The sequence below is a fragment of the Euprymna scolopes genome, chromosome 39, assembly GCF_053919585.1.
Source record: "Euprymna scolopes isolate OS-2025 chromosome 39, ASM5391958v1, whole genome shotgun sequence".
In the NCBI taxonomy this organism is placed as follows: Eukaryota; Metazoa; Mollusca; class Cephalopoda; order Sepiida; family Sepiolidae; genus Euprymna; species Euprymna scolopes.
In genome coordinates this window covers 2,967,342-2,991,829 of record NC_136520.1, presented here as the reverse complement: position 1 = coordinate 2,991,829, position 24,488 = coordinate 2,967,342, and the positions used below count along the sequence as shown (strand labels likewise).

General features: G+C 31.2%; 1 protein-coding gene across 1 annotated transcript in view; it reads right to left on the bottom strand.

Annotated features, from left to right (window-relative positions):
• Window positions 1-1,864: 1,864 nt before the first annotated feature.
• LOC145263612 (elongation factor 1-beta-like) overlaps window positions 1,865-24,488 on the bottom strand; it is a 34,255-nt gene continuing 11,631 nt past the window's right edge. The window contains exons 2-6 of the mRNA XM_080120455.1: window positions 21,699-21,821; window positions 7,308-7,504; window positions 5,133-5,258; window positions 2,766-2,833; window positions 1,865-2,000 (exon numbers count right to left, since the gene is read on the bottom strand). Coding sequence (XP_079976581.1) covers window positions 1,914-2,000; window positions 2,766-2,833; window positions 5,133-5,258; window positions 7,308-7,504; window positions 21,699-21,821 — 601 coding nt within the window. The 3' untranslated portion in view covers window positions 1,865-1,913. The remainder of the gene's footprint in view (window positions 2,001-2,765; window positions 2,834-5,132; window positions 5,259-7,307; window positions 7,505-21,698; window positions 21,822-24,488) is intronic.

Below are 24,488 nucleotides of genomic sequence, written 5' to 3'. Positions count from 1 at the left end.
CAGATCAAAGTTAAGCAACTTTGAGTCTGGCTAGTACCAGATGGGTGATCATTTGGGAATTCTAGGCACTGTATGTGCTTTCCGCTCATTTTGGCATGTTTCCAGTCGTCCTGAACCTCATCTTGCCACTGGTATTTAACAATGTCGACTCAGAAGATGTGTGGTTGAAGATTGTGCAACTCTTGCCACAAAAATTTCACGAGCAGGCACCCTTACACAGTGGGTATCTTTAAGGAAGCTTCGTTTTTGTATGTTTGGACATGTTATTCAGTGCTCTATCTGGCAAAAGCTTTTGATACCATCAATCGCAATGCATTCTGGAGGATTCTTAGGAAACTAGGCTGTCCTACTAGTTTTGTGGAGTTGCTTCAGCAGTTACACCATAATATGAAAGCCCGAGTGAACTTTAATGGATCTCTGATGTGAAACAAGGTGATATACTTGCTACTACATTATTTTAAAATAATTCTTTTGCTGTGATCCTGGTGCAGGTTTTTAACAATTGCGGTGAAGTTTTGGTTTTGCACATCAGGTAAACTTTTTAATCTTAGACGTTTCAACGTAAACTCAAAGACTTTTCAGAACTTTGTTCTTTAACTTTTATATGCAGACCTTGTGTCACATTCAGAAACAGACACACAGATAATGATGTACAAGTTAGCAGAGGCTTGTAAGGCTTTTGGTCTTAACCTGCTTTCTTGAGGCTGATGTTATGTATTCCCCTCCTTTAAGAAAGCCATATATTGAACCAAACATCTTGGCTGATGGTAAGAAGTTAAATGTAACAGACAATTTTGTATATCTGGGTAATACGCTGAGTAAGTAAGCCACAGAATAGCCAAAGCCAGTTCTGCTTTTGGCAAATTGGAGAAATCAGCAAAAACAAAGCTAAGTATTTACGAAGCATGCGTTATCACTACGTTGCTATACGAGTCAGAGACTTGGACAATATATAGAAGGCATCTTAAGTTATTGAAAAGGTTTCAAAGTTGTATTTGGGGGAAAAAAAAAAAAAAAAAAGTCTTAATACAAGTGCAAAAATTTTAACCAATAAAAACATCCTTTCATTATTCATAAAAATTAACATAAGTAACAAACTTTTTTTTTTTTTTTTTTTTTCAAATTATATTGAAGGAATATATTTATTTCTAAGACACTAGCCTGGGTGCCTGGAGGTGTGTGTTGAGCGCAAAAAAGTGACGTCTTTGCCGTTGCGTCCATCGCCAAACTGGAAGTGATGAAGGTTTAAATTAAGGCTAGTCAATTGAAAAGAGGGGATGACTTCCAAAAAAAATATTGGTGAAAAAAGCAACCCCTCCTTGTAGAAAAGTGCCCAGTTGAGGGTGAAGGAATTAATGTTTTTAGTCAATTTTTTTATATTTGTCGTCCGAAGGGTCGAGCTTCAAACCGATACCAATCTTGTGAAAATCCGTCGCCTCTGTCGAAAGTTTTAGGCAGACACACAAACATATTTAAATACAGGTGAGATTTATTTCTAACAAATTACTCAAAGCCAAAAGAAAGAAAATCTCTTGTCTGTTACTGTGACAGGCATGACATGATGCGGAGATGCTTTGGTGTTTTTAATAAATCTGCCGATATTGATGACATTTTTCTATCAACTTTATTAATATTACAGAATTATTTCATGCGTCACAGAAATTGGAAAACGATCACGCAATGTTCTTGCTGGAATATTAGCAAATCTCGCATTTTAATGTCTAAATATAAAACTTGAAAAATTTTCTTGTTCTAAAAGAGAAAAGAAGAAAAAAAAAAAAAAAAGAAAAAGAAAAGAAAGAAAAAGAAAAAAAAGAAAAAGAAAAAAAGAAAAAGAAAAAAAGAAAAAGAAAAACTTACAAGATTAATTTTTAAATTTTAATTTTATTTGAAAATTTGGAGAGGGAATTCAATTAAATCTTTTGGAATGCAGCTACATCGACAGATTGGATATAATCTTCAAATTTGGTGATTTCTTCCTCAAGAAAATCTGTACCAACCTATAAAAAAAAAAAAAAGAAAAAAATTTTTTTTTTGAGAAATTCATTAAAAACATGAAATACAATTATCTAAAACAAAGCAAGGTTTTCATTTTTGCTTCTAGATGAAACGGCAAGTCACTATAATTAATCATGTCTTTTTCTTTAAATAAGAATAGCGTCTTAATTTTAAACCGTTATAAACTAGAAGAACGTATATAAACATTAACACATAATTAATATTTAATAATACCCCCCCCCTCTTATTATATACACTCCTACTACTTTAAATTCCAACGTACTCTCCCTTCCACTCCCCCCTTATGCTACAATTTTTCCATTCTTATTTGGTATTATAATTCAGTCCATCTATGAATTGTGACGATGCTAGTTGGATATTTCCTCTTTTTGAGGATTTCCCCCTAGCTGAAACAATATGTAAACTCATTCTGGACTCACAGTAATAGATTTCATTATATATATATATATATATATATATATATATATACATACACATAAGTAGTTAAAACATTAAAAAAACACTTCGAAAAAGAGTTAAAACGGAAGCATTAAATATGTGGATAGTCAGTAATCTGGGTTACAAAATAAATTACACACGTTATTTTATTATTAAAAATATACTCTCATCACTCTGCAGACACCAAAATGATTTATTTTTTGAATGGATAGACTTGTTTGAGAAATTGTTTGAATTAAAATTGAACCAAACGTCTTTACTCCATATCAACAACAAAGCAATAAGTTATTGTGAGAAAATCAACTTACTTTATCGTCTTCAACTACGCAGCAAATCTGTAGTTTCTTGATACCATAACCGACTGGGAGAAGTTTGGCTGGGAGAGAAAAAAGAAAAGAAAAGATGAAAAGAAAGTTTAGAAAACACACCAGAGAGAGAGACACAAAAAAGTTAAAGTTCATCCACTGTTCTTGATTCACATTCTTTCTTCACTTGTCTGAATGCATCGAAAATAATTAGTCGTTCACCATTATAACATTGAAAATTACTGTGTGTGTGTGTAGGATGTAATTCTGACCTACTGAGCCAAGGACGGCTTTCTGAAGTGCCTGACTATTCGTAATTGTCACTTCCAACACGGATGATTCCATATACAAGAAATACTAGGTATAAAAATTGTTATACAGTATAGAATACACATGTATATTATCAAATAACATCGTAAGGCGGGGCAAATAATGTAATCAGGAGCTGGAAAGAACCTAGTAACCCGAAAAAAAAAAAAAAAAAAAAAAAAAAAAAAATCTTTGGTCACCATATGCGTGCGTGTGTATAGCTGTGAAAGTGTCTGTGTGTTCATTTCCCTACACAATAACTGTGTCAATTTTCAGTCTACAGACTCGAATTTTGACATACAGGTTAGTGAGATTTGGGAAAATCTTTGTAATCCGTTTTCAGCCAGAAAGTTGACTGTTAAGGGGGGTCAAAGTTCAACAATTTGACCTTTGAGAAGTCTACCAAACTCCTCTGCCAATTTTGGGTTTAAGCATTTGAAATTTTAGATATAGGTTCCTTGGACATGGATTTAACTTAATAACTTGATTTGAGCCCAAAACAATAAATGTTAAGGGGGTCATAATAGGAGTCAAAGTTTAAAAAAAAAAAAAAAAATTGACCGCTGCGGTCTCTACCAAATTACTCAGACAATTTCTGGTCTAAACATTTGAAATTTTACATAAAGGGTATTCAGAGATCGGGTAAGCTTTTTTTTTTTTTTTTTTTTTTTAATCGGTTTGGGTCGAAAATTTGAGCTACAAATATATAAATCTATGTATGTATGTTTGCATGTCTGCTAAAAACATCAATTTCTTCACCCTCAACTGGGCACTTCTACAGGGAGGGGTTGCTTTTTCCGACAATATTTTCGAAAGTCATCCCCTCTTTTCGATTGTCTAGCCTTAATTTAAACCTACGTCACTTCCAGTTTGGTGGTAGTCATAAAAGCAAAGACGTAAGTTTTTTTTCACATTCTTTTCCTCCTTTGCAGTATGGGTTTGAACCTGCCTTCCTACTACCCCCCCCCTTTTTGGCTCAACACACCTCCAACGCCGGGCACCCATGCTAGTATATAAAAAGAAAAATTTGATTATATCACATCAATAATAAAGAGTCAGTCAGCTAATGTAGATTTTCTACAAAAACAGAATCGTTCTTAGAAACGAGTTACGTAAAATTGGAGCCTAACGATGATAGATGACGTCACGTTATCAAGCCGAGATACACAAATGTTTTTTCAAATCAGTCTCTCTGTGGAAGCCGTGTGAATGAGATGCCATAATGTAGAAGGATCAGAGCACAATTTTACCGTGACGTTTGCCCAAGCGTGTCTCATTTCAAGTCAGAGGTAATAAATTAGCTGAGAACAAACATTAGTCTCGAGTCAATTCTCTCCACAAAAAAAACCAAAAAAACATTTAAAACTCAGCAAAATATCGGCTTCTTGAAAAGAAACCCATTTCCATAGCAACTGTTAGACGAAACGGCAACAATGAAAGTGTGCGTGGTCACGAATAGGCTCCTATATGGTTGACTATTTAAAAAAACTGATTGCATATAATGATAAAAGATGTATCGAGACACAGGAATAGATATGTTTGATCCTGCAGAACGGAGGTTCATTAAAATTGTGTGTGTGTGTGGGGGGTGGGTGCTCTTCTAATTTCCAAAACGAATGATTGCTTTCTAGCTATGCTAACAGATGGCAGTTCTTATTTCTTTTTTTTTATGGCGGCTTCAAATAACCAAAAGTTTTAGACCAATCAGAAAAAAAAAAGGTTAATTTTATTTTTTTTTTTTTTTTTTTAATTCTTTAAAGTTTATCATTTATATATAGATACATTTTTATTTTTAGTTTATATTTAATAAAAATATCAGAAATACGACACCACAAATTCCTAAACACATCCATCTATCCCTATGTTTTAACTAACAATTTATACTCTTAAAGACAATTAGTGGAAAACTCTAGAAATTGGTGGATTCAACAAACGGGTCTGAAATCAAAGGTGGCAAAAAAAAAAAAATTTTCACAGCAGGTACAGAAGTCGACAATAGTATTTAAAACAATTGAAATAACAATAAAAAATAAAAATAAGGAGAGCAAATAAAAAACTCACAAGCTCCCCACAAGAGACCATCGGTTTCAACAGATCGCACACATTCCTCCAGCTTGCCCATGTCAGTCTCGTCATCCCAGGGTTTCACATCCAAAATGATGTTGCTTTTAGCAATAAGTGTAGGTTCTGAAAAATAAAGAGAGCGAGTGAGGAGGGGTGGGAGGGTAAATAACTTAGAAATTGTATAACAAGAACGTTCGATATAACATAACGTGCATATATATATATATATATATATATATATATTACACACACACACTATCTTTTTCAATCTCATATATATATATATATATATATATATATATATATATATATATATATATATAAGCGAAAATGTATGTGTGTATGTTTGGATGTCTGCTAAAACCTTGACAGACGTGACGAAAATTCACAAACTCGGTATCACATCGAAGCTCCATCCTTTGCTTGAAAATTGCCCAAAAACGTTAACTTTTTCATCCCGAAATCAACAATTTTTGACAGGGGAGGGGGTCAACAAAAACGGTCCTCCCGTGACAATGACTGATTCTATGGATGCGTCAGATGACGTCGTGACCTGATTTACTTTAAATAGTTGAAAAACTGAACAAATTTCATGCATGCCGCGTTAGCTCAGTTGGTTAAAGCCTTGGTTCACTATCGAAACGTTTTGGGTTCGAATAGCGGTGTGAGATGGTTTTTTTTTTTTTTCTTTTTTCGATTTTTTAAATTTAAATATTGAACCAGTGTTATTTAAGCCATTTTTCACGTAATGTTTTTTTTTTTTCTGTTTTCATCGTTCATTTGCCTTACGTTTTTTTTTTTTTTTTTTTTTTTTAATTGTTTGATCACCGCATAGCGGGGAAAACAGAAACTAGCTTCCGCAACTTGACGTTGTCGCACCTGCTAATTTCAGTTTATAAACGTCAACTTAACACACTTATCAATTCATCTGTTTCCGTGGTCGAGATGGTTAGGTCGCAGGTTTTTTTTTTTTCCATTTCCTTTCCACCTCCGCGTCAAACATTCGGGATTCAAGCCTACACACACCTCCAAACTACCCGGGCAACGACGGGTACCCCCGCTAGTCTTCTATATATATATATATATATATATATATATATATATATATAAGGCAAAATATATGTGACCATTTAGTGTATGTCTTCAAAAGGCTTTTCTCGCACACGGTTCCGGGGTCGTTACAATCGCTTACAACTGTTTATATGGGTCCTAAATAATAATATGTACGATTTGGGAAAGCGAGTCACATCTAGATTTATTTACGTCGACTTTTACAAAATTATTGCTATTTTGGCTTCTCGCGTGTTGATGAGGCTTTTTCGTATAAAAAGCGAAACTAATTCAAAGTTAACAAGTCATCGGCATTATGCCGGGAAATGTCCAGAAGCAATCAGCTTTGATTAATGTTGTACATCAGACAATTGCTATTTAATCTGGACAATTGGGAGCTGGTTACCCTCTCCCCAACATCTGTTGGGAAAAAAAAAACCAGTCAAATTTGAGTAAACAACTGTGTGACTTCTATTTGACCTTCTTAATTAGGTCAAATGGAAGCAGCAGAGTTAACTTTTATTGCGCACGCCTGTTTTTATAGTTCAATAAATAAATTCAAACCTGTGTTTGTTGTATGTCGCGGTGGCCTAATGAGTAACGTCGCCCATTTTTTTTTTTTTTTTTTCCCCCCACACATTAATTTCCAACTCAAGGGTACGGGTTCGATTCTTATACTTACCTACCAAAACATTTGTTTTTTTTATTATTTACCCCCCCTCTCTTTTCCTCTTTCGTGTTACAAGTTCGAGTCGGCTTACTGCGGCTAATTTTTTTTTTTTTTTTTTTTTGGCGCTCACACAGGTACTCGCTGCTATTTTGGTTAAAATATTTGTTTTTAGGGCTGGGTTGCTCAATAGCCGTAATATCCCACCTCTGGGCAATGTTGGGTAGCCATGCTATATATATATATATATATTATATATATATATATATACACACACACAAAACACACACACACAAACATCTGCAAGTGAGATCAGTTTGCATATGAAAATAGATTTGAACCTGGTCCAAACAAAAATTTGTAAGCATTTTTGAAAGCTGGATGTTTTGAAAGCAAGAATCAGGACATTTAAAAAAAAAAAAAAAAAAAAAAAAAAAAAATTGTTGATGACTTACTTTTCGATTTCCTCTCGGCATATTCAGCCAATCTCTGTTGTCGGATTTTTTCGGATTCCTCGTCCTCATCAGATCCAAACAAATCGATATCATCATCGTCAGCATCATCATCAGCAGCCTCCGCTGGAGCTGATGTTTTGCTTGGGGCACAAGTAGAATCTCCGTAACAATTCACATCTTTCTTTTCACCTGGAAACCTACAGAAGAAAATTTTTTAAAATGAATAGATTCTATTTTTATTGTAAAATTAAGTATGGAATATTTTTTTACTTTTTTATTTTTTTTTAAATTTTTGAAACCATCTATAAATATTAATCTAATTTGGTAAATTAGTTACTTAGGGAGAACGGCTCATCAAGAACTTGTTTACGTTTGACTTGAATAGTCAGTTTGAAAGCAAGCAAACAGAAAAGAGTTTCACAGGTGTGCAGTTCTAAGAAATAAACTTTGTTCATGGAATCTACGTTTAGGTTTCAGTACAAATAAAGAGTAGGGGAAATTATTGATAGTAGTTTCAGCCAGACAAGTTTTTTTCGTGAAGTTTTGCAAGGGAGACCATAGATTGGAGCTCAGACGAGCACTTGCCATGAAAACAATGATAAAGAACATTGTGGATCCGTTATTGGCAGCTACCGTAACTCTCCTTCACCAAATTTGTTCCTCAGTCCTCATTTAAGCAAAAACAACAGTACTTACTTGTCATGACGAAAATAGTAATATATCCAAAAATTTAAGATGTTTTACTTAAGGGGATGGCTCGAGAATTTGTTTATGTTGGACTTGAAGACAACTGTATTCTAGTCATTTGGAAAGCAGGAAAACAAAGGAGTCCCACAGAGGCATGCAGTTCTAAGAAACTTTGTTCATGGAATCTGTGTTTATGTTTAGGCACAGATAAAGAGTGGGAGAAATTACATTTAAACTTGTGCATGTCAGAACGGTCAGAGAAAACAGTAACACAGACGGAATTCCAAAGTCTAGCAATTTGAGAGAAAAACTATTAGAATAGAAAGCTTTTCGGCATCTAAGGAAAAATCTACAGTGAAAGAGTGGGATTGTCAGGGTTTTATTTTGTCGAAGAGGTATGAGTGCAACAAGTGCACGTTTAATTAAAATGATTATAAAACAGGCACAGGAATGCAACATTGTGATGATGCGACAGAGGTTGGAGCTTAGTTGATAGTCTGGGACCTATCAGGTTGGAGACTGTTTGGCTGGTTGTTTTACGGCATATCAACCCTTTTCAGGTTATTTAACGCCGAATCCAGTGATTTTGAAGAAAAATTACTTCATAGAATATATTTGTTTTTTTGTTTTTTTTAAAAGTCATTTTCTATTTTACCCATAGTTGGGACCCAAACATGTATGACCACTCCGGGTAAGAGTGGACCTGGGAGCAATGGCAATTAAAGGGTGGCTCCACACTCCCAAAAGCCTGCAAGCTGGGGCCTCACCATCGGATATGGTTTAAGGTCATATCCAGGACCCTTTATTTGAACCCTGTCCAAGAAGGAGAGACTAATGACAGCAGATGATTTAGGTTTTTATTTAAAAAAACAAAAAAATTGGGGATGCACAATTATAAGTTGGTTGACAGTGCAGGACTTAGAGGGAGAGACTAATGACAGAAGCATCAGCCCAAATGATTAAGATTTTTTATATAAGTAAAAAGTGGGGATGAACAATTATAAGTTTGATATTATTTAGAACACTGTTCTCGTTTTGAGGTTTTCGGTCGATATCACTTTCGATCTTAAGGTGTACCTTCTGGAACCTGTATGGAATTTTTAACATAAGCCTTTATGTCATCCACGGGGGTAGCATACTGTCAACCATAATTCAGACTAGCTTTGTTCAAAGTAAAATTCTGTCCTAAACTACTCTTTTGGACGTTGCGGCCACCACTGAAAATTACAATTGCAAATTACTTGGGATTCCATCCAGTCATGGCTGAGGGAACGAGAACATACTACTCTTGTGGATTAAGTAAATCTGTTTGAAATCCGAGCAGATTTCCAAGTTTGGACAGATACGCTTAAAGAAGGTTGGCAGAAACATGAAAATAAAACTCAGGATGAGATATTCGATTTTAACTTAGTAACAGCCAAATTAGACGTATTTAAATACTTGAACCTGTGAAAACCAATTACATATTAACCATTTAAAAAAAAGAAGAGAAAAAAGAGAAAAAAGAAAAGAGTGAAAAGAGAGAAAAGAGTGAAAATAGAAGAGAAGAGAAAAGAGAAAAGAGAAAAAAGAAGAGAGAAAAGAAGAGAGAAAAGAAGAGAAAAAAGAAAAGAGAAAAAAGAAAAGAGAGAAAAGAAAAGAGAGAAAAGAAGAGAGAGAAAAGAAGAGAGAAAAGAAGAGAAAAGAAGAGAGAAAAGAAGAGAAAAGAAGAGAGAAAAGAAGAGAGAAAAGAAGAGAGAAAAGAAGAGAGAAAAGAAGAGAGAAAAGAAGAGAGAAAAAAGAAGAGAGAAAAGAAGAGAGAAAAGAAGAGAAAAAAGAAGAGAGAAAAGAAGAGAGAAAAGAAGAGAGAAAAGAAGAGAAAAAAGAAGAGAAAAAAGAAGAGAAAAAAGAAGAGACAAAAGAAGAGAGAAAAAAGAAGAGAAAAAAGAAGAGAAAAAAGAAGAGAAAAAAGAAGAGAAAAAAGAGAAAAAAGAGAAAAAAGAGAAAAAAGAAGAGAAAAAAGAAGAGAGAAAAAAGAAGAGAGAAAAAAGAAGAGAGAAAAAAGAAAAAAGAGAAAAAAGAAGAGAGAAAAGAAGAGAAAAAAAGAGAAAAAAAAGAGAGAAAAGAAGAGAAAAAAAAGAAGAGAAAAAAAGAAGAGAAAAAAAAGAAGAGAAAAAAAAGAAGAGAAAAAAAAGAAGAGAAAAAAAAGAAGAGAAAAAAAAGAAGAGAAAAAAAAGAAGAGAAAAAAAAGAAGAGAAAAAAAAGAAGAGAGAAAAAAGAAGAGAAAAAAGAAGAGAAAAAAGAAAGAGAAAAAAGAAAGAGAAAAAAGAAAGAGAAAAAAGAGAGAAAAAAGAGAGAAAAAAGAGAGAAAAAAGAGAGAAAAAAGAAGAGAAAAAAGAAGAGAAAAAAGAAGAGAAAAAAGAAGAGAAAAAAGAAGAGAAAAAAGAAGAGAGAAAAAAGAAGAGAGAAAAAAGAAGAGAGAAAAAAGAAGAGAGAAAAAAGAAGAGAGAAAAAAGAAGAGAGAAAAAAGAAGAGAAAAAAGAAGAGAGAAAAAAGAAGAGAGAAAAAAGAAGAGAAAAAAGAAGAGAAAAAAGAAGAGAAAAAAGAAGAGAAAAAAGAAGAGAAAAAAGAAGAGAAAAAAGAAGAGAAAAAAGAAGAGAAAAAAGAAGAGAAAAAAGAAGAGAAAAAAGAAGAGAAAAAAGAAGAGAAAAAAGAAGAGAAAAAAGAAAGAGAAAAAAGAAAGAGAAAAAAGAAAGAGAAAAAAGAAAGAGAAAAAAGAAAGAGAAAAAAGAAAGAGAAAAAAGAAAGAGAAAAAAGAGAGAAAAGAGAAAAAAGAAGAGAGAAAAAAGAAGAGAGAGAAAAGAAGAGAGAGAAAAGAAGAGAAAAAAGAAGAGACAAAAGAAGAGAAAAAAGAAGAGAAAAAAGAAGAGAAAAAAGAAGAGAAAAAAGAAGAGAAAAAAGAAGAGAAAAAAGAAGAGAAAAAAGAAGAGAAAAAAGAAGAGAAAAAAGAAGAGAAAAAAGAAGAGAAAAAAGAAGAGAAAAAAGAAGAGAAAAAAGAAAGAGAAAAAAGAAAGAGAAAAAAGAAAGAGAAAAAAGAAAGAGAAAAAAGAAAGAGAAAAAAGAAAGAGAAAAAAGAGAGAAAAGAGAAAAAAGAAGAGAGAAAAAAGAAGAGAGAAAAAAGAAGAGAGAGAAAAGAAGAGAGAGAAAAGAAGAGAAAAAAGAAGAGAAAAAAGAAGAGAAAAAAGAAGAGACAAAAGAAGAGACAAAAGAAGAGAGAAAAAAGAAGAGAAAAAAGAAGAGAAAAAAGAAGAGAGAAAAGAAGAGAAAAAAGAAGAGAAAAAAGAAGAGAGAAAAAAGAAGAGAGAAAAAAGAAGAGAGAAAAAAGAAGAGAGAAAAAAGAAGAGAGAAAAAAGAAGAGAGAAAAAAGAAGAGAGAAAAAAGAAGAGAGAAAAAAGAAGAGAGAAAAAAGAAGAGAGAAAAAAGAAAAAAGAGAAAAAAGAAGAGAGAAAAGAAAAGAAAAAAAAGAGAAAAAAAAGAGAGAAAAGAAGAGAAAAAAAAGAAGAGAAAAAAAGAAGAGAAAAAAAAGAAGAGAAAAAAAAGAAGAGAAAAAAAAGAAGAGAAAAAAAAGAAGAGAAAAAAAAGAAGAGAAAAAAAAGAAGAGAGAAAAAAGAAGAGAAAAAAGAAGAGAAAAAAGAAGAGAAAAAAGAAGAGAAAAAAGAAGAGAAAAAAGAAAGAGAAAAAAGAAAGAGAAAAAAGAAAGAGAAAAAAGAGAGAAAAAAGAGAGAAAAAAGAGAGAAAAAAGAAGAGAAAAAAGAAGAGAAAAAAGAAGAGAAAAAAGAAGAGAAAAAAGAAGAGAAAAAAGAAGAGAAAAAAGAAGAGAAAAAAGGAGAGAAAAAAGAGAAAAAAGAAGAGAAAAAAGAGAAAAAAGAAGAGAAAAAAGAAGAGAAAAAAGAGAAAAAAGAGAAAAAAGAAGAGAAAAAAGAAGAGAAAAAAGAAGAGAAAAAAGAAGAGAAAAAAGAAGAGAAAAAAGAAGAGAAAAAAGAAGAGAAAAAAGAAGAGAAAAAAGAAGAGAAAAAAGAAGAGAAAAAAGAAGAGAAAAAAGAAGAGAAAAAAGAAGAGAAAAAAGAAGAGAAAAAAGAAAGAGAAAAAAGAAAGAGAAAAAAGAAAGAGAAAAAAGAAAGAGAAAAAAGAAAGAGAAAAAAGAAAGAGAAAAAAGAAAGAGAAAAAAGAAAGAGAAAAAAGAAAGAGAAAAAAGAAGAGAGAAAAAAGAAGAGAGAAAAGAGAAAAAAGAAGAGAGAGAAAAGAAGAGAGAGAAAAGAAGAGAAAAAAGAAGAGAAAAAAGAAGAGAAAAAAGAAGAGAAAAAAGAAGAGAAAAAAGAAGAGAAAAAAGAAGAGAAAAAAGAAGAGAAAAAAGAAGAGAAAAAAGAAGAGAAAAAAGAAGAGAAAAAAGAAGAGAAAAAAGAAGAGAAAAAAGAAGAGAAAAAAGAAGAGAAAAAAGAAGAGAAAAAAGAAGAGAAAAAAGAAGAGAAAAAAGAAAGAGAAAAAAGAAAGAGAAAAAAGAAAGAGAAAAAAGAAAGAGAAAAAAGAAAGAGAAAAAAGAGAGAAAAGAGAAAAAAGAAGAGAGAAAAAAGAAGAGAGAAAAAAGAAGAGAGAAAAGAAGAGAGAAAAGAAGAGAGAAAAGAAGAGAAAAAAGAAGAGAGAAAAAAGAAGAGAGAAAAAAGAAGAGAGAAAAAAGAAGAGAGAAAAAAGAAGAGAAAAAAGAAGAGAGAAAAAAGAAGAGAGAAAAAAGAAGAGAGAAAAAAGAAGAGAGAAAAAAGAAGAGAGAAAAAAGAAGAGAGAAAAAAGAAGAGAGAAAAAAGAAGAGAGAAAAAAGAAGAGAGAAAAAAGAAGAGAGAAAAAAGAAGAGAGAAAAAAGAAGAGAGAAAAAAGAAGAGAGAAAAAAGAAGAGAGAAAAAAGAGAGAAAAAAGAAGAGAGAAAAAAGAAGAGAAAAAAAAGAAGAGAAAAAAAAGAAGAGAAAAAAAAGAAGAGAAAAAAAAGAAGAGAAAAAAGAAGAGAAAAAAGAAGAGAGAAAAAAGAAGAGAGAAAAGAGAAAAAAGAAGAGAGAAAAGAGAAAAAAGAAGAGAAGAGAAAAAAGAGAGAAAAAAGAAGAGAGAAAAAAGAAGAGAGAAAAGAGAAGAGAAAAAAGAGAAAAAAGAAGAGAAAAAAGAGAAAAAAGAAGAGAAAAAAGAGAAAAAAGAAGAGAAAAAAGAGAAAAAAGAAGAGAAAAAAGAGAAAAAAGAAGAGAAAAAAGAGAAAAAAGAAGAGAAAAAAGAGAAAAAAGAAGAGAAAAAAAAGAAGAGAAAAAAAAGAAGAGAAAAAAAAGAAGAGAAAAAAGAAGAGAAAAAAGAAGAGAGAAAAGAAGAGAAAAAAGAAGAGAGAAAAGAGAAGAGAAAAGAAGAGAGAAAAAAGAAGAGAAAAAAGAAGAGAAAGAGAGAAAAAAGAAGAGAGAAAAAAGAAGAGAGAAAAAAGAAGAGAGAAAAAAGAAGAGAGAAAAAAGAAGAGAGAAAAAAGAAGAGAGAAAAAAGAAGAGAGAAAAAAGAAGAGAGAAAAAAGAAGAGAGAAAAAAGAAGAGAGAAAAAAGAAGAGAGAAAAAAGAAGAGAGAAAAAAGAAGAGAGAAAAAAGAAGAGAGAAAAAAGAAGAGAGAAAAAAGAAGAGAGAAAAAAGGAGAGAGAAAAGAAGAGAGAAAAGAAGAGAAAAAAGAAGAGAAAAAAGAAGAGAAAAAAGAAGAGAAAAAAGAAGAGAAAAAAGAAGAGAAAAAAGAAAGAGAAAAAAGAAAGAGAAAAAAGAGAGAAAAGAGAGAAAAGAGAAAAAAGAAGAGAGAAAAAAGAAGAGAGAAAAAAGAAGAGAGAGAAAAGAAGAGAGAGAAAAGAAGAGAAAAAAGAAGAGAAAAAAGAAGAGAAAAAAGAAGAGAGAAAAGAAGAGACAAAAGAAGAGAGAAAAAAGAAGAGAAAAAAGAAGAGAAAAAAGAAGAGAAAAAAGAAGAGAGAAAAGAAGAGAGAAAAGAAGAGAGAAAAGAAGAGAAAAAAGAAGAGAAAAAAGAAGAGAGAAAAAAGAAGAGAGAAAAAAGAAGAGAGAAAAAAGAAGAGAGAAAAAAGAAGAGAGAAAAAAGAAGAGAAAAAAGAAGAGAGAAAAAAGAAGAGAGAAAAAAGAAGAGAGAAAAAAGAAGAGAGAAAAAAGAAGAGAGAAAAAAGAAGAGAGAAAAAAGAAGAGAGAAAAAAGAAGAGAGAAAAAAGAAGAGAGAAAAAAGAAGAGAGAAAAAAGAAGAGAGAAAAAAGAAGAGAAAAAAGAAGAGAAAAAAGAAGAGAAAAAAGAAGAGAGAAAAAAGAAGAGAGAAAAAAGAGAGAAAAAAGAAGAGAGAAAAAAGAAGAGAAAAAAAAGAAGAGAAAAAAAAGAAGAGAAAAAAAAGAAGAGAAAAAAAAGAAGAGAAAAAAGAAGAGAAAAAAGAAGAGAGAAAAAAGAAGAGAGAAAAGAGAAAAAAGAAGAGAGAAAAGAGAAAAAAGAAGAGAAGAGAAAAAAGAGAGAAAAAAGAAGAGAGAAAAAAGAAGAGAGAAAAGAGAAAAAAGAAGAGAAAAGAAGAGAGAAAAAAGAAGAGAAAAAAGAGAAAAAAGAAGAGAAAAAAGAGAAAAAAGAAGAGAAAAAAGAGAAAAAAGAAGAGAAAAAAAAGAAGAGAAAAAAAAGAAGAGAAAAAAAAGAAGAGAAAAAAGAAGAGAAAAAAGAAGAGAGAAAAGAAGAGAAAAAAGAAGAGAGAAAAGAGAAGAGAAAAGAAGAGAGAAAAAAGAAGAGAAAAAAGAAGAGAAAGAGAGAAAAAAGAAGAGAGAAAAAAGAAGAGAGAAAAAAGAAGAGAGAAAAAAGAAGAGAGAAAAAAGAAGAGAGAAAAAAGAAGAGAGAAAAAAGAAGAGAGAAAAAAGAAGAGAGAAAAAAGAAGAGAGAAAAAAGAAGAGAGAAAAAAGAAGAGAGAAAAAAGAAGAGAGAAAAAAGAAGAGAGAAAAAAGAAGAGAGAAAAAAGAAGAGAGAAAAAAGGAGAGAGAAAAGAAGAGAGAAAAGAAGAGAAAAAAGAAGAGAAAAAAGAAGAGAAAAAAGAAGAGAAAAAAGAAGAGAAAAAAGAAGAGAAAAAAGAAGAGAAAAAAGAAGAGAAAAAAGAAAGAGAAAAAAGAAAGAGAAAAAAGAGAAAAAAGAGAGAAAAGAGAAAAAAGAAGAGAAAAAAGAAGAGAAAAAAGAAGAGAGAAAAAAGAAGAGAGAAAAAAGAAGAGAGAAAAAAGAAGAGAGAAAAAAGAAGAGAGAAAAAAGAAGAGAGAAAAAAGAAGAGAGAAAAAAGAAGAGAGAAAAAAGAAGAGAGAAAAAAGAAGAGAGAAAAAAGAAGAGAGAAAAAAGAAGAGAGAAAAAAGAAGAGAGAAAAAAGAAGAGAGAAAAAAGAAGAGAGAAAAAAGAAGAGAAAAAAGAAGAGAAAAAAGAAGAGAAAAAAGAAGAGAAAAAAGAAGAGAAAAAAGAAGAGAGAAAAGAAGAGAGAAAAAAGAAGAGAGAAAAAAGAAGAGAAAAAAGAAGAGAGAAAAAAGAGAGAAAAAAGAAGAGAGAAAAAAGAAGAGAGAAAAAAGAAGAGAGAAAAAAGAAGAGAGAAAAAAGAAGAGAGAAAAAAGAAGAGAGAAAAAAGAAGAGAGAAAAAAGAAGAGAAAAAAGAAGAGAAAAAAGAAGAGAGAAAAAAGAAGAGAGAAAAAAGAAGAGAGAAAAAAGAAGAGAGAAAAAAGAAGAGAGAAAAAAGAAGAGAGAAAAAAGAAGAGAGAAAAAAGAAGAGAGAAAAAAGAAGAGAGAAAAAAGAAGAGAGAAAAAAGAAGAGAGAAAAAAGAAGAGAAAAAAGAAGAGAAAAAAGAAGAGAAAAAAGAAGAGAAAAAAGAAGAGAAAAAAGAAGAGAAAAAAGAAGAGAAGAAAAAAGAGAAAAAAGAGAAAAAAGAGAAAAAAGAGAAAAAAGAAGAGAGAAAAAAGAAGAGAGAAAAAAGAAGAGAGAAAAAAGAAGAGAAAAAAGAAGAGAAAAAAGAAGAGAGAAAAGAAGAGAGAAAAGAGAAAAAAGAGAAAAAAGAAGAGAAAAAAGAGAAAAAAGAGAAAAAAGAGAAAAAAGAGAAAAAAGAGAAAAAAGAGAAAAAAGAAGAGAAAAAAGAAGAGAAAAAAGAAGAGAAAAAAGAAGAGAGAAAAAAGAAGAGAGAAAAAAGAAGAGAGAAAAAAGAAGAGAGAAAAAAGAAGAGAGAAAAAAGAAGAGAGAAAAAAGAAGAGAGAAAAAAGAAGAGAGAAAAAAGAAGAGAGAAAAAAGAAGAGAGAAAAAAGAAGAGAGAAAAAAGAAGAGAGAAAAAAGAAGAGAGAAAAAAGAAGAGAGAAAAAAGAAGAGAGAAAAAAGAAGAGAGAAAAAAGAAGAGAAAAAAGAAGAGAAAAAAGAAGAGAAAAAAGAAGAGAAAAAAGAAGAGAAAAAAGAAGAGAAAAAAGAAGAGAGAAAAAAGAAGAGAGAAAAAAGAAGAGAGAAAAAAGAAGAGAGAAAAAAGAAGAGAAAAAAGAAGAGAAAAAAGAAGAGAAAAAAGAAGAGAAAAAAGAAGAGAAAAAAGAGAAAAAAGAGAAAAAAGAAGAGAAAAAAGAGAAAAAAGAGAAAAAAGAGAAAAAAGAGAAAAAAGAGAAAAAAGAGAAAAAAGAGAAAAAAGAGAAAAAAGAAGAGAGAAAAAAGAAGAGAGAAAAAAGAAGAGAGAAAAAAGAAGAGAGAAAAAAGAAGAGAGAAAAAAGGAGAGAAAAAAGAAGAGAGAAAAAAGAAGAGAGAAAAAAGAGAGAAAGAAGAGAGAAAAAAGAGAAAAAAGAAGAGAGAAAAAAGAAGAGAAAAAAGAAGAGAGAAAAAAGAAGAGAGAAAAAAGAGAAAAAAAAAAGAGAAAAAAAAGAAAAAAAAAAAAAGAAAAAAAATTCAAAGACTTTCCCCCAAAGAAACACCACTTATCAAGGACCAAAGACCACTCGAGAAATAAGGGTCAATATTGTAGTAATCGTTAGTAGTGGAAATTTTGTAAATTATAAAACTTAAGGGGATGGTTCATCAAGAACTTGTTTACGTTAGACTTGAAAACAACCAAATTGTAATCAGCTGGAAAGCAGGGAAACTAGTTTCATAGGCGTGCCGTTCTAAGAAGCTTTGTTCATGGAATTGACGTTTTCGCACCGATAAAGAGTGGAGGAAATTATTGATAGTGGTTTCAGCAAGATGAGTGTTTTTCATGAAAGTCAGGCAAGGAGGGGTATGAATAGTATTCATTTTCTAAATTATACTTCAATTTAAAAATTTGAATGAATAAAATAAAGAAAATTCAAGAAATTTTCATTTTTAAATTGGATTGATGGAGGATGAGAAAGTTTTTAATTTTAGTCGATTCATATTAGTCCATATGCTTACATATAAAATAATTGCCCCCCCCCCCAAGATATGCATATACTTGTATACATATATACATTCCTAGATATGCATATATAATGTTCTTAGAATTTAGGACGACTAGAATATAAAGGAGACAATTTTTTCTAATAAGCTTCTAGGGGAAGTAACTCAAATTTAATTATTGTTAGAAAAAAAAAAATCTTTATCACAAATGTTCAAATGTATTTAAAAAAAATATTTCTAAATATTTCGTTTTCGAATGTTATTTTCAACTTGAGATTACAACATTAAGGGGGGGGTATATGAAGATGGGGAAACGGAAAGGGTCGAGAAAAGGACAAACACCGTATTGTTATGGCCGTGGCACAATAAAGCAAATCTAAATATGGAAAATATAAAAGCTAGTTTTGGTAGCTGACAATTATTGGAATCGAACGATTTTGTAAGACAAGGAACGAAGACAATGGCCAAACCTACGGCCACATCTCAGAATTTGTCCGTTTAATGTCGGAAGAACAGGAAGTATACAATAGTGTACATCTAACACCACTGGACTTCTCACTTCCAAAAAACTTTTCAGAAAAAAAAAAAAAAAAAGAGAAAAAAAAAAGAAAACTTTCAATCATTTCATGTTTTTTAAAAAACTTAAACTCCTAGGGGAAGCAACTCTTACCAAATTTATTTTTAGAAAAAAAAAAAATAAATAAATAAATTTAAAAATAATAAAACTTGATGGAACAATAAGATAAAAAAGAAATGTTGAAATGTCTATATAAAAAAAAAAAATAAACTGTTGAACGTTTCGTTTTCAAATGTTATTTAAAGTTGAGATTACAACATTAATTAAAATTAAGATTTTTTTCACTTAAAAAAAAAAAAAAATTAATATTTGTGGGGCTGAAGCCGAACCTATACTTTTAGTCCTATAAATGCATTATTGTCCTATGGAGGGAGGGGGGAGCTGATAAAAGGGTGAAAAATCTAAAACTGGGAAATATACAAAATAATTTCCGTGTCCGACAATTACTGGAATCGAACGATTTTGTAAGACAAGGAACGAAGATAATGGTCAAATCTACGGCCACATCTCAGAATTTGTCCGTTTAATGTCGGAAGAACAGGAAGTAAACGATAGTGTATGTCTCACACCATCGGACTTCTCATTTCCAAAATAAAACTTGCAATTATATTCAATCATTTCATATTTTAGTTATTTTATCATTTACTAGAAAGGAGACCTGACGCTGTCCAGGATTAAATGAGGATCAACAAATGTTCCACCCTCCCATACTTTTGTCATCGAACTCGGTGCCCCCCCCACCCCAAAAAGAAAAAATTCCAAAATAAAACTTTTCAGAAAAAAAAGAAAAAAAAAAAACGGAAGGGGGGGGGCACTGTGTGTTTTGATATTTCATCTTTTCTATTCTTTAGCTAGTAGAGGAGATGAGGTTCCTGAGTGTTTGTTCCATGTGTGCCGTTAAAGTTCATCTGGTGGTAAGATCATTGAAAAAAATATTTTGGTAAGTGTGAAGGTATCCCTTAGTTATTATTGTTGCTGCCATGTCCATTCTTACCCAGAATAGTAGTAGCTGTCAGGGTCTTATTTTTTATAGAAATCACTTCAAACCAGGCATTAAGCCAAACTTGAAGCAAGGAACTGAGCAATAAAAAAAAAAAATATAAAAAAAAAAATATTAAAAAAAGTTTAAGGTGAAAAACATGGTGAATAGATTTGGAATCAGAAAACAGCAACGTTTTCCCCTAAACTAAAGGACAAAATAAAGTCGAAAGTTACATCGAAAATAAACCCAAGATTCACTTTCTATTATCTTTCATTTAAAAATTTTTTTTTTATTGCATTTGAATATGAACATTGCATATAAAGTAAATGTAGTATAGTTCTTAAAACAGAAAAACTTACTTTCACCATGACTAATGTTTGTGCAAAATTTTAAAAAGTCTTTATTTAGAAAAGTGGGTACTCATGCACTTCTTGATCTGTGTTGAAATAATAACATTATTTAAAAGCCATTCTTAACATGGGGAGGGGGAGGGTGTTTTGTACCTATTCTGTACTTTAACCTTACAATTGAATTAAAAACAAAACTTTAACTTAGAAATATGATTAAAAAAATAGCGCGGATCAGTAAGTTCATTAGCACCGAAAAGTGCAAACAAATGAACAATTTGGGGCAATTTCACTCCTATAATGCCCCTGAGGGGAGCAACCAGAGTTATCCCGGAAAATCCATGTTAGCAAAAATTTACTTTCACCATGACTAATGTTTATGCAAAATCTTAAAAAAAAATCCAAGGTGCAAACAAATGAACAAGTGTGAATTATTAGGTTCAATCCCTCCTTTGTCAGGAGTAAAAATACTGCCTTTTAATGTCATCTGAGATGTGTATAATCCTAATATACACTACGTGTGGTCGTTGTTTTTGTCCTTAATCAAATAACGTGCAAAAAAAAAAAAAAAAAAAAAAAAAAAAGGAAACTGAATTTTCACCAATAAAAAAAAAAAAAACAAAGGGTAGACAACCTTTTATGCGTTTTAAAACCATTTTGCATCACCTTATTTCTGCGATCTATTTGGATCAAAAATGGATAAATTAGTGTTGGGCCGATTAATCGGAAAAATCAGATTTGGGGGTACCGTAAACTGGGGTGACACTGGCCACTCTGGGTGACTTTGACCCTTTAAAATATAAATTAAAATAATAATGAGTAAGTAATATATGATCTCTGAATTTTAAACATAATTTCCAGGTCCTATACGAGTTCATAATTTTACAGACACGTTGTGGCACAGCAGCAAATATTTGCTGCTGAGTTATTTACACATTTTTTTTTTTTTTAATTTTATTTTAATGGGTCAGAGTCACCCCCATCTTACGGTATCAAAAAATTTGATTATTTTCCGATTCCAAAACGATTTTTTTTGGCTTTTATTTTATTTTGTTTAAAGCAAAATCTTTGATTGCTAATAATTATAAAATAAATATCTATTTTATCTATTTTAGTTTTACTAAAATCAATAGATCATTCTCCATAAGTGTAATTTTACGTTTAGGAAAATATCTGCATATTTAATGTGTTTTTACGAAAAATCAGGAGAAATAACAATCTTATAGTTAAATAAGATTTATAAAGAATTGAAATCGGAATCTCTGATTGTATCAGAATTGGGAATTTAGCACAGAATCGATAATTGTATCATAACTAATTTAAATATGCGTGTACTCGTTTCAAACAATAAAAATTGAATTTTAACTAACAAGGTTACCTACTTAAATGTCAAAATTAGTAAAATATTAGCAAACGATAAACAATTATTCTAAATTCCACCCAATTTACACCATTAACGATTACTGCACTACCATCGTCACATTCATTAACCTTTATCCACTCAAGGATAAAGGTGATTACCTTGTTAAAAAAAAAAAAAAAAAAAAAAAAAAAAGATAAGTGGTGACTACCTTGTAAAAAAGAAAAAATTACAATTCAGTGAACCACCATTACTGCAGTTACCTCCCCTGCCATCATTAAAAACTCTAAGTAAAACTTGCAATTTTCTACTTCATTTGTCATTTTCGGATCTGCTACTAATTAAATCGACACTCAAGTAAATAACATTGGTTTTTAATGACATTCAATTTAATTTTTCGTTATTATTTTGAACAAGCACTAATATGTTCTTGAGTAATCTCAACTTATTAAAGTTTAATAAATCGCTAATTAAATTGTAATAATTTACTAAAATAAAATTAGCGCGTTCAATTTAAAAGGAAACAGTGACAAAAAAGTAACAGAAATTATTTTGTCATTTAAAGAATTCAAATTTTTTTTCTTTTACTGAAAGCCACATTAACTCTTGCTGTAGAAAACTTTTTTTTTTCTATTCTGGAATCGAACGATTTTGTAAGACAAGGAACGAAGATAATGGTCAAATCTACGGCCACATCTCAGAATTTGTCCGTTTAATGTCGGAAGAACAGGAAGTAAACGATAGTGCATGTCTCACACCACCGGACTTCTCATTTCCAAAATAAAACTTGCAATTATATTCAATCATTTCATATTTTAGTTATTTTATCATTTACTAGAAAGGAGACCTGACGCTGTCCAGGATTAAATGAGGATCAACAAATGTTCCCCCCCTCCCATACTTTTGTAATCGAACTCGGTTGCCCCCTCAAAAAAAAAAAAAAAAAAAAAAAAAATTGACTGCCCGTTTTAGTTTCATTGGTTTTAAATGTTCAATCAAAAATAATGATATTCATACTTACTTTGCAGTTTCAGCCCCGTAAGATTTGATGTGGTTGTACCAACGTCTGGCATGGCACATACTGGCATCAGGTTGGCCAGACAAACACGAGAATACAACAGAATCAGCCTGGGACGGTTCATAGCTAAACAGGACAAAAAGAAAAAGAAATTGAAAATAAATTTAAATGACAGTGCCCACCAATGGATGACAGTGCCAAAAAAAAAAAAAAAAAAAAAAAAAAAAAAAAAAAAAAAGCGTTTAGCAGTAAATACTATCCCGCAGTCAAACTTGAGCTCATTAACTCATTAAAACGGGCACCTGCCAAATCCAAGTAATTAAATAAATTCAAACGTCTTTCCGTTAGCATCTCGCGGTGGGACAATGGTTAACGTTGCACTTTTTTTTTTTTTCACACTTTAATTTACAACGGTTCGGGTTCGATCCTCATACTTATTTCTTTTACACCCCCCCCCCCCGGACTTTCCACACACACCCGGGCAATGCCGGGTACCTCTCGCTAGTCTGTTATATCGTGGGATGCATTAGGATCAATATAACATGAAATATCTTACCGCATGGTGTCCACCTTCACATGGGTATGTTTGCAACACATGGTGAAAGAATGGAACAAATTTTTTTTTTGAACACAGGCACCACATTATCAAGGCCAAGAGGCCACTCGAGGATAAGGACTAAAGAGTGTACAGTAGAAATCGGAAAATATAGTAATCATTAGTAGTAATGAAAATGAAAAGTCAAACACTTTTCATGAAAATAACGATACATCAGAGACAAATTCGCAACATCTCTTCTGTGAGATAGAGGTTGCAAGGAAGAGAAAAGGACATCTCCTACGAGGCTACGAAGTCTATTTTGAACTCTATCAAGGCAGGACAAGTCCTTTCTAGCAGCTCCTTCCCAGGTGTGGCAACAGTATTCCATCCTTGGACGTACCTGGCTCTTATATAGATAGAGAATTGCGTCAGCAGTGAGATATCTACTGGATTGATAGAAAGATCCCATCATTTTTCCAGCGGCCTTGGCAACAGATTTGATGTACGTGTTCCATTAAGATCAGGAGTAACGGTCAAGCCCAGAAGCTTGTCAAAACTTGAGGCCTCCTGAAGACGAGAGCCATTCATTTCAATTGATGCCAAATGTGGATCAGAACGTTGATGCTTGGTTTTAGATGCATTAAAAGTAACCAGCCACTCCTTTCCCCCATTGTACCACGTGCGCATTAATACTGCGAGCTTCTGATTTTTGCCCATCAACTCTTATGAACCTATCAGAAAGAAATGATTTAATAATTAAAACATTTCCAGCTATACCATAGCTAGAGATCTTGTGAAGTAAACCTTTATGCCATATTGAGTGTCAATTAGAAGGTTATTTTTGCCAAGATGGTGGATTACTTGCTGTATTTAACACAGATACCAGCAACTTACTCATGACGCACAGGTGACTTATTGGCCTGTACTGAAAGGGGGATGAGCTATCACCTGAATTCTTAAATACAGGTTATACAGATGAGATTTTCCAGGGTGATGGGAAGCTATTCTCCTTAAGAGAATTATGAACAAATAAGAAAATCTTGTTACATAACGATATACGTTTATTATGAAGACACACACGTGACGACAATTCAAATACATGAAAGGTTACAAGTCCAAGTATAATAACAGGAACGAACGGGAATGATGCTATTTTCTCCATTTTTGAAAATCCCGGTTTTTTCATCACTACTTCCAGTCGTTAATCTCGTGAGAATTTAAAGTTTAAGACTCGGACAAGGGGAGGCAACTTTGCATAAAGAAGTTAAGAATTAGTCCCCGTGCATTACTTTTGTATCGTACTAACACCATGGAGAGGAATTAAAAATTTATCATAAAAGATATTGTAAATCAATGAATTTAACTTGAAAATCGCATCTAAAATAAAAAAGTTCTTAACTGCAGAATACTTAAATTAGGATAATTTACTCTTAATGTGGTCTCTATAACTTCCCACTAAAGTTACGTAAACTGTTAATGTTGCAGAAATCCAACTGTTAAGCGATGACTTATGAGAAGTAGGTAATTTTTTTTTTTTTTTTTTTTTTTTTTACTTGGTTTCCATTTTAATTGAAAAAAGAAAAAAAAAATATGCATGCACAAAATGGCAGCTCAGTAATAACATAAGGAATTACATTGCTTAATATCCGGAAAACTACTTGTGCCAAATTTAAATGCGATATTTGTTTTTAGCATACCTGAAAACCTATTAAAGTCATTTTAGAAAAGTGATTAAAGTGAAACAAAAAGTAAAAATTTACCGAGGATGATTTTAAAACAGGTGCACGTTTTAATAAAATACGTTTTAATAAAATACACCAAAAAGAAAAAAACTTTACAATATTTTCCTGGCAAAAAACACTTTTAAAATCGCACATGTCTAATTGTCAAAGAATTTTGGCTTTCGAAACATTTCAGTATTGAATTACTTCCCGCTTTTTGGATGGTGATAGATTTGGCATCTTCCAGATATTTTAACTGGAGAAATTTATTGCATTCTTAAACGAATTATTATCAGTAGTAGTATTTTTATTATAATAAGCAGTTTGGCATCAGAATGATATTTTCCTGTAAAAAAAAAAAAAATAAGTAAATAAAAATATAAAAAAAATAAATATAAATATAAATATAAAAAATAAATAAAAATATAAAAAAAAAAAAGAAAAAAAGTTTATTTACTTTTAAGAGTTTCACATAAAAGTTACAAGAAATAAAAATTATATTTTTTGTTTTTAAATAAAAATAAGAATTGTTCA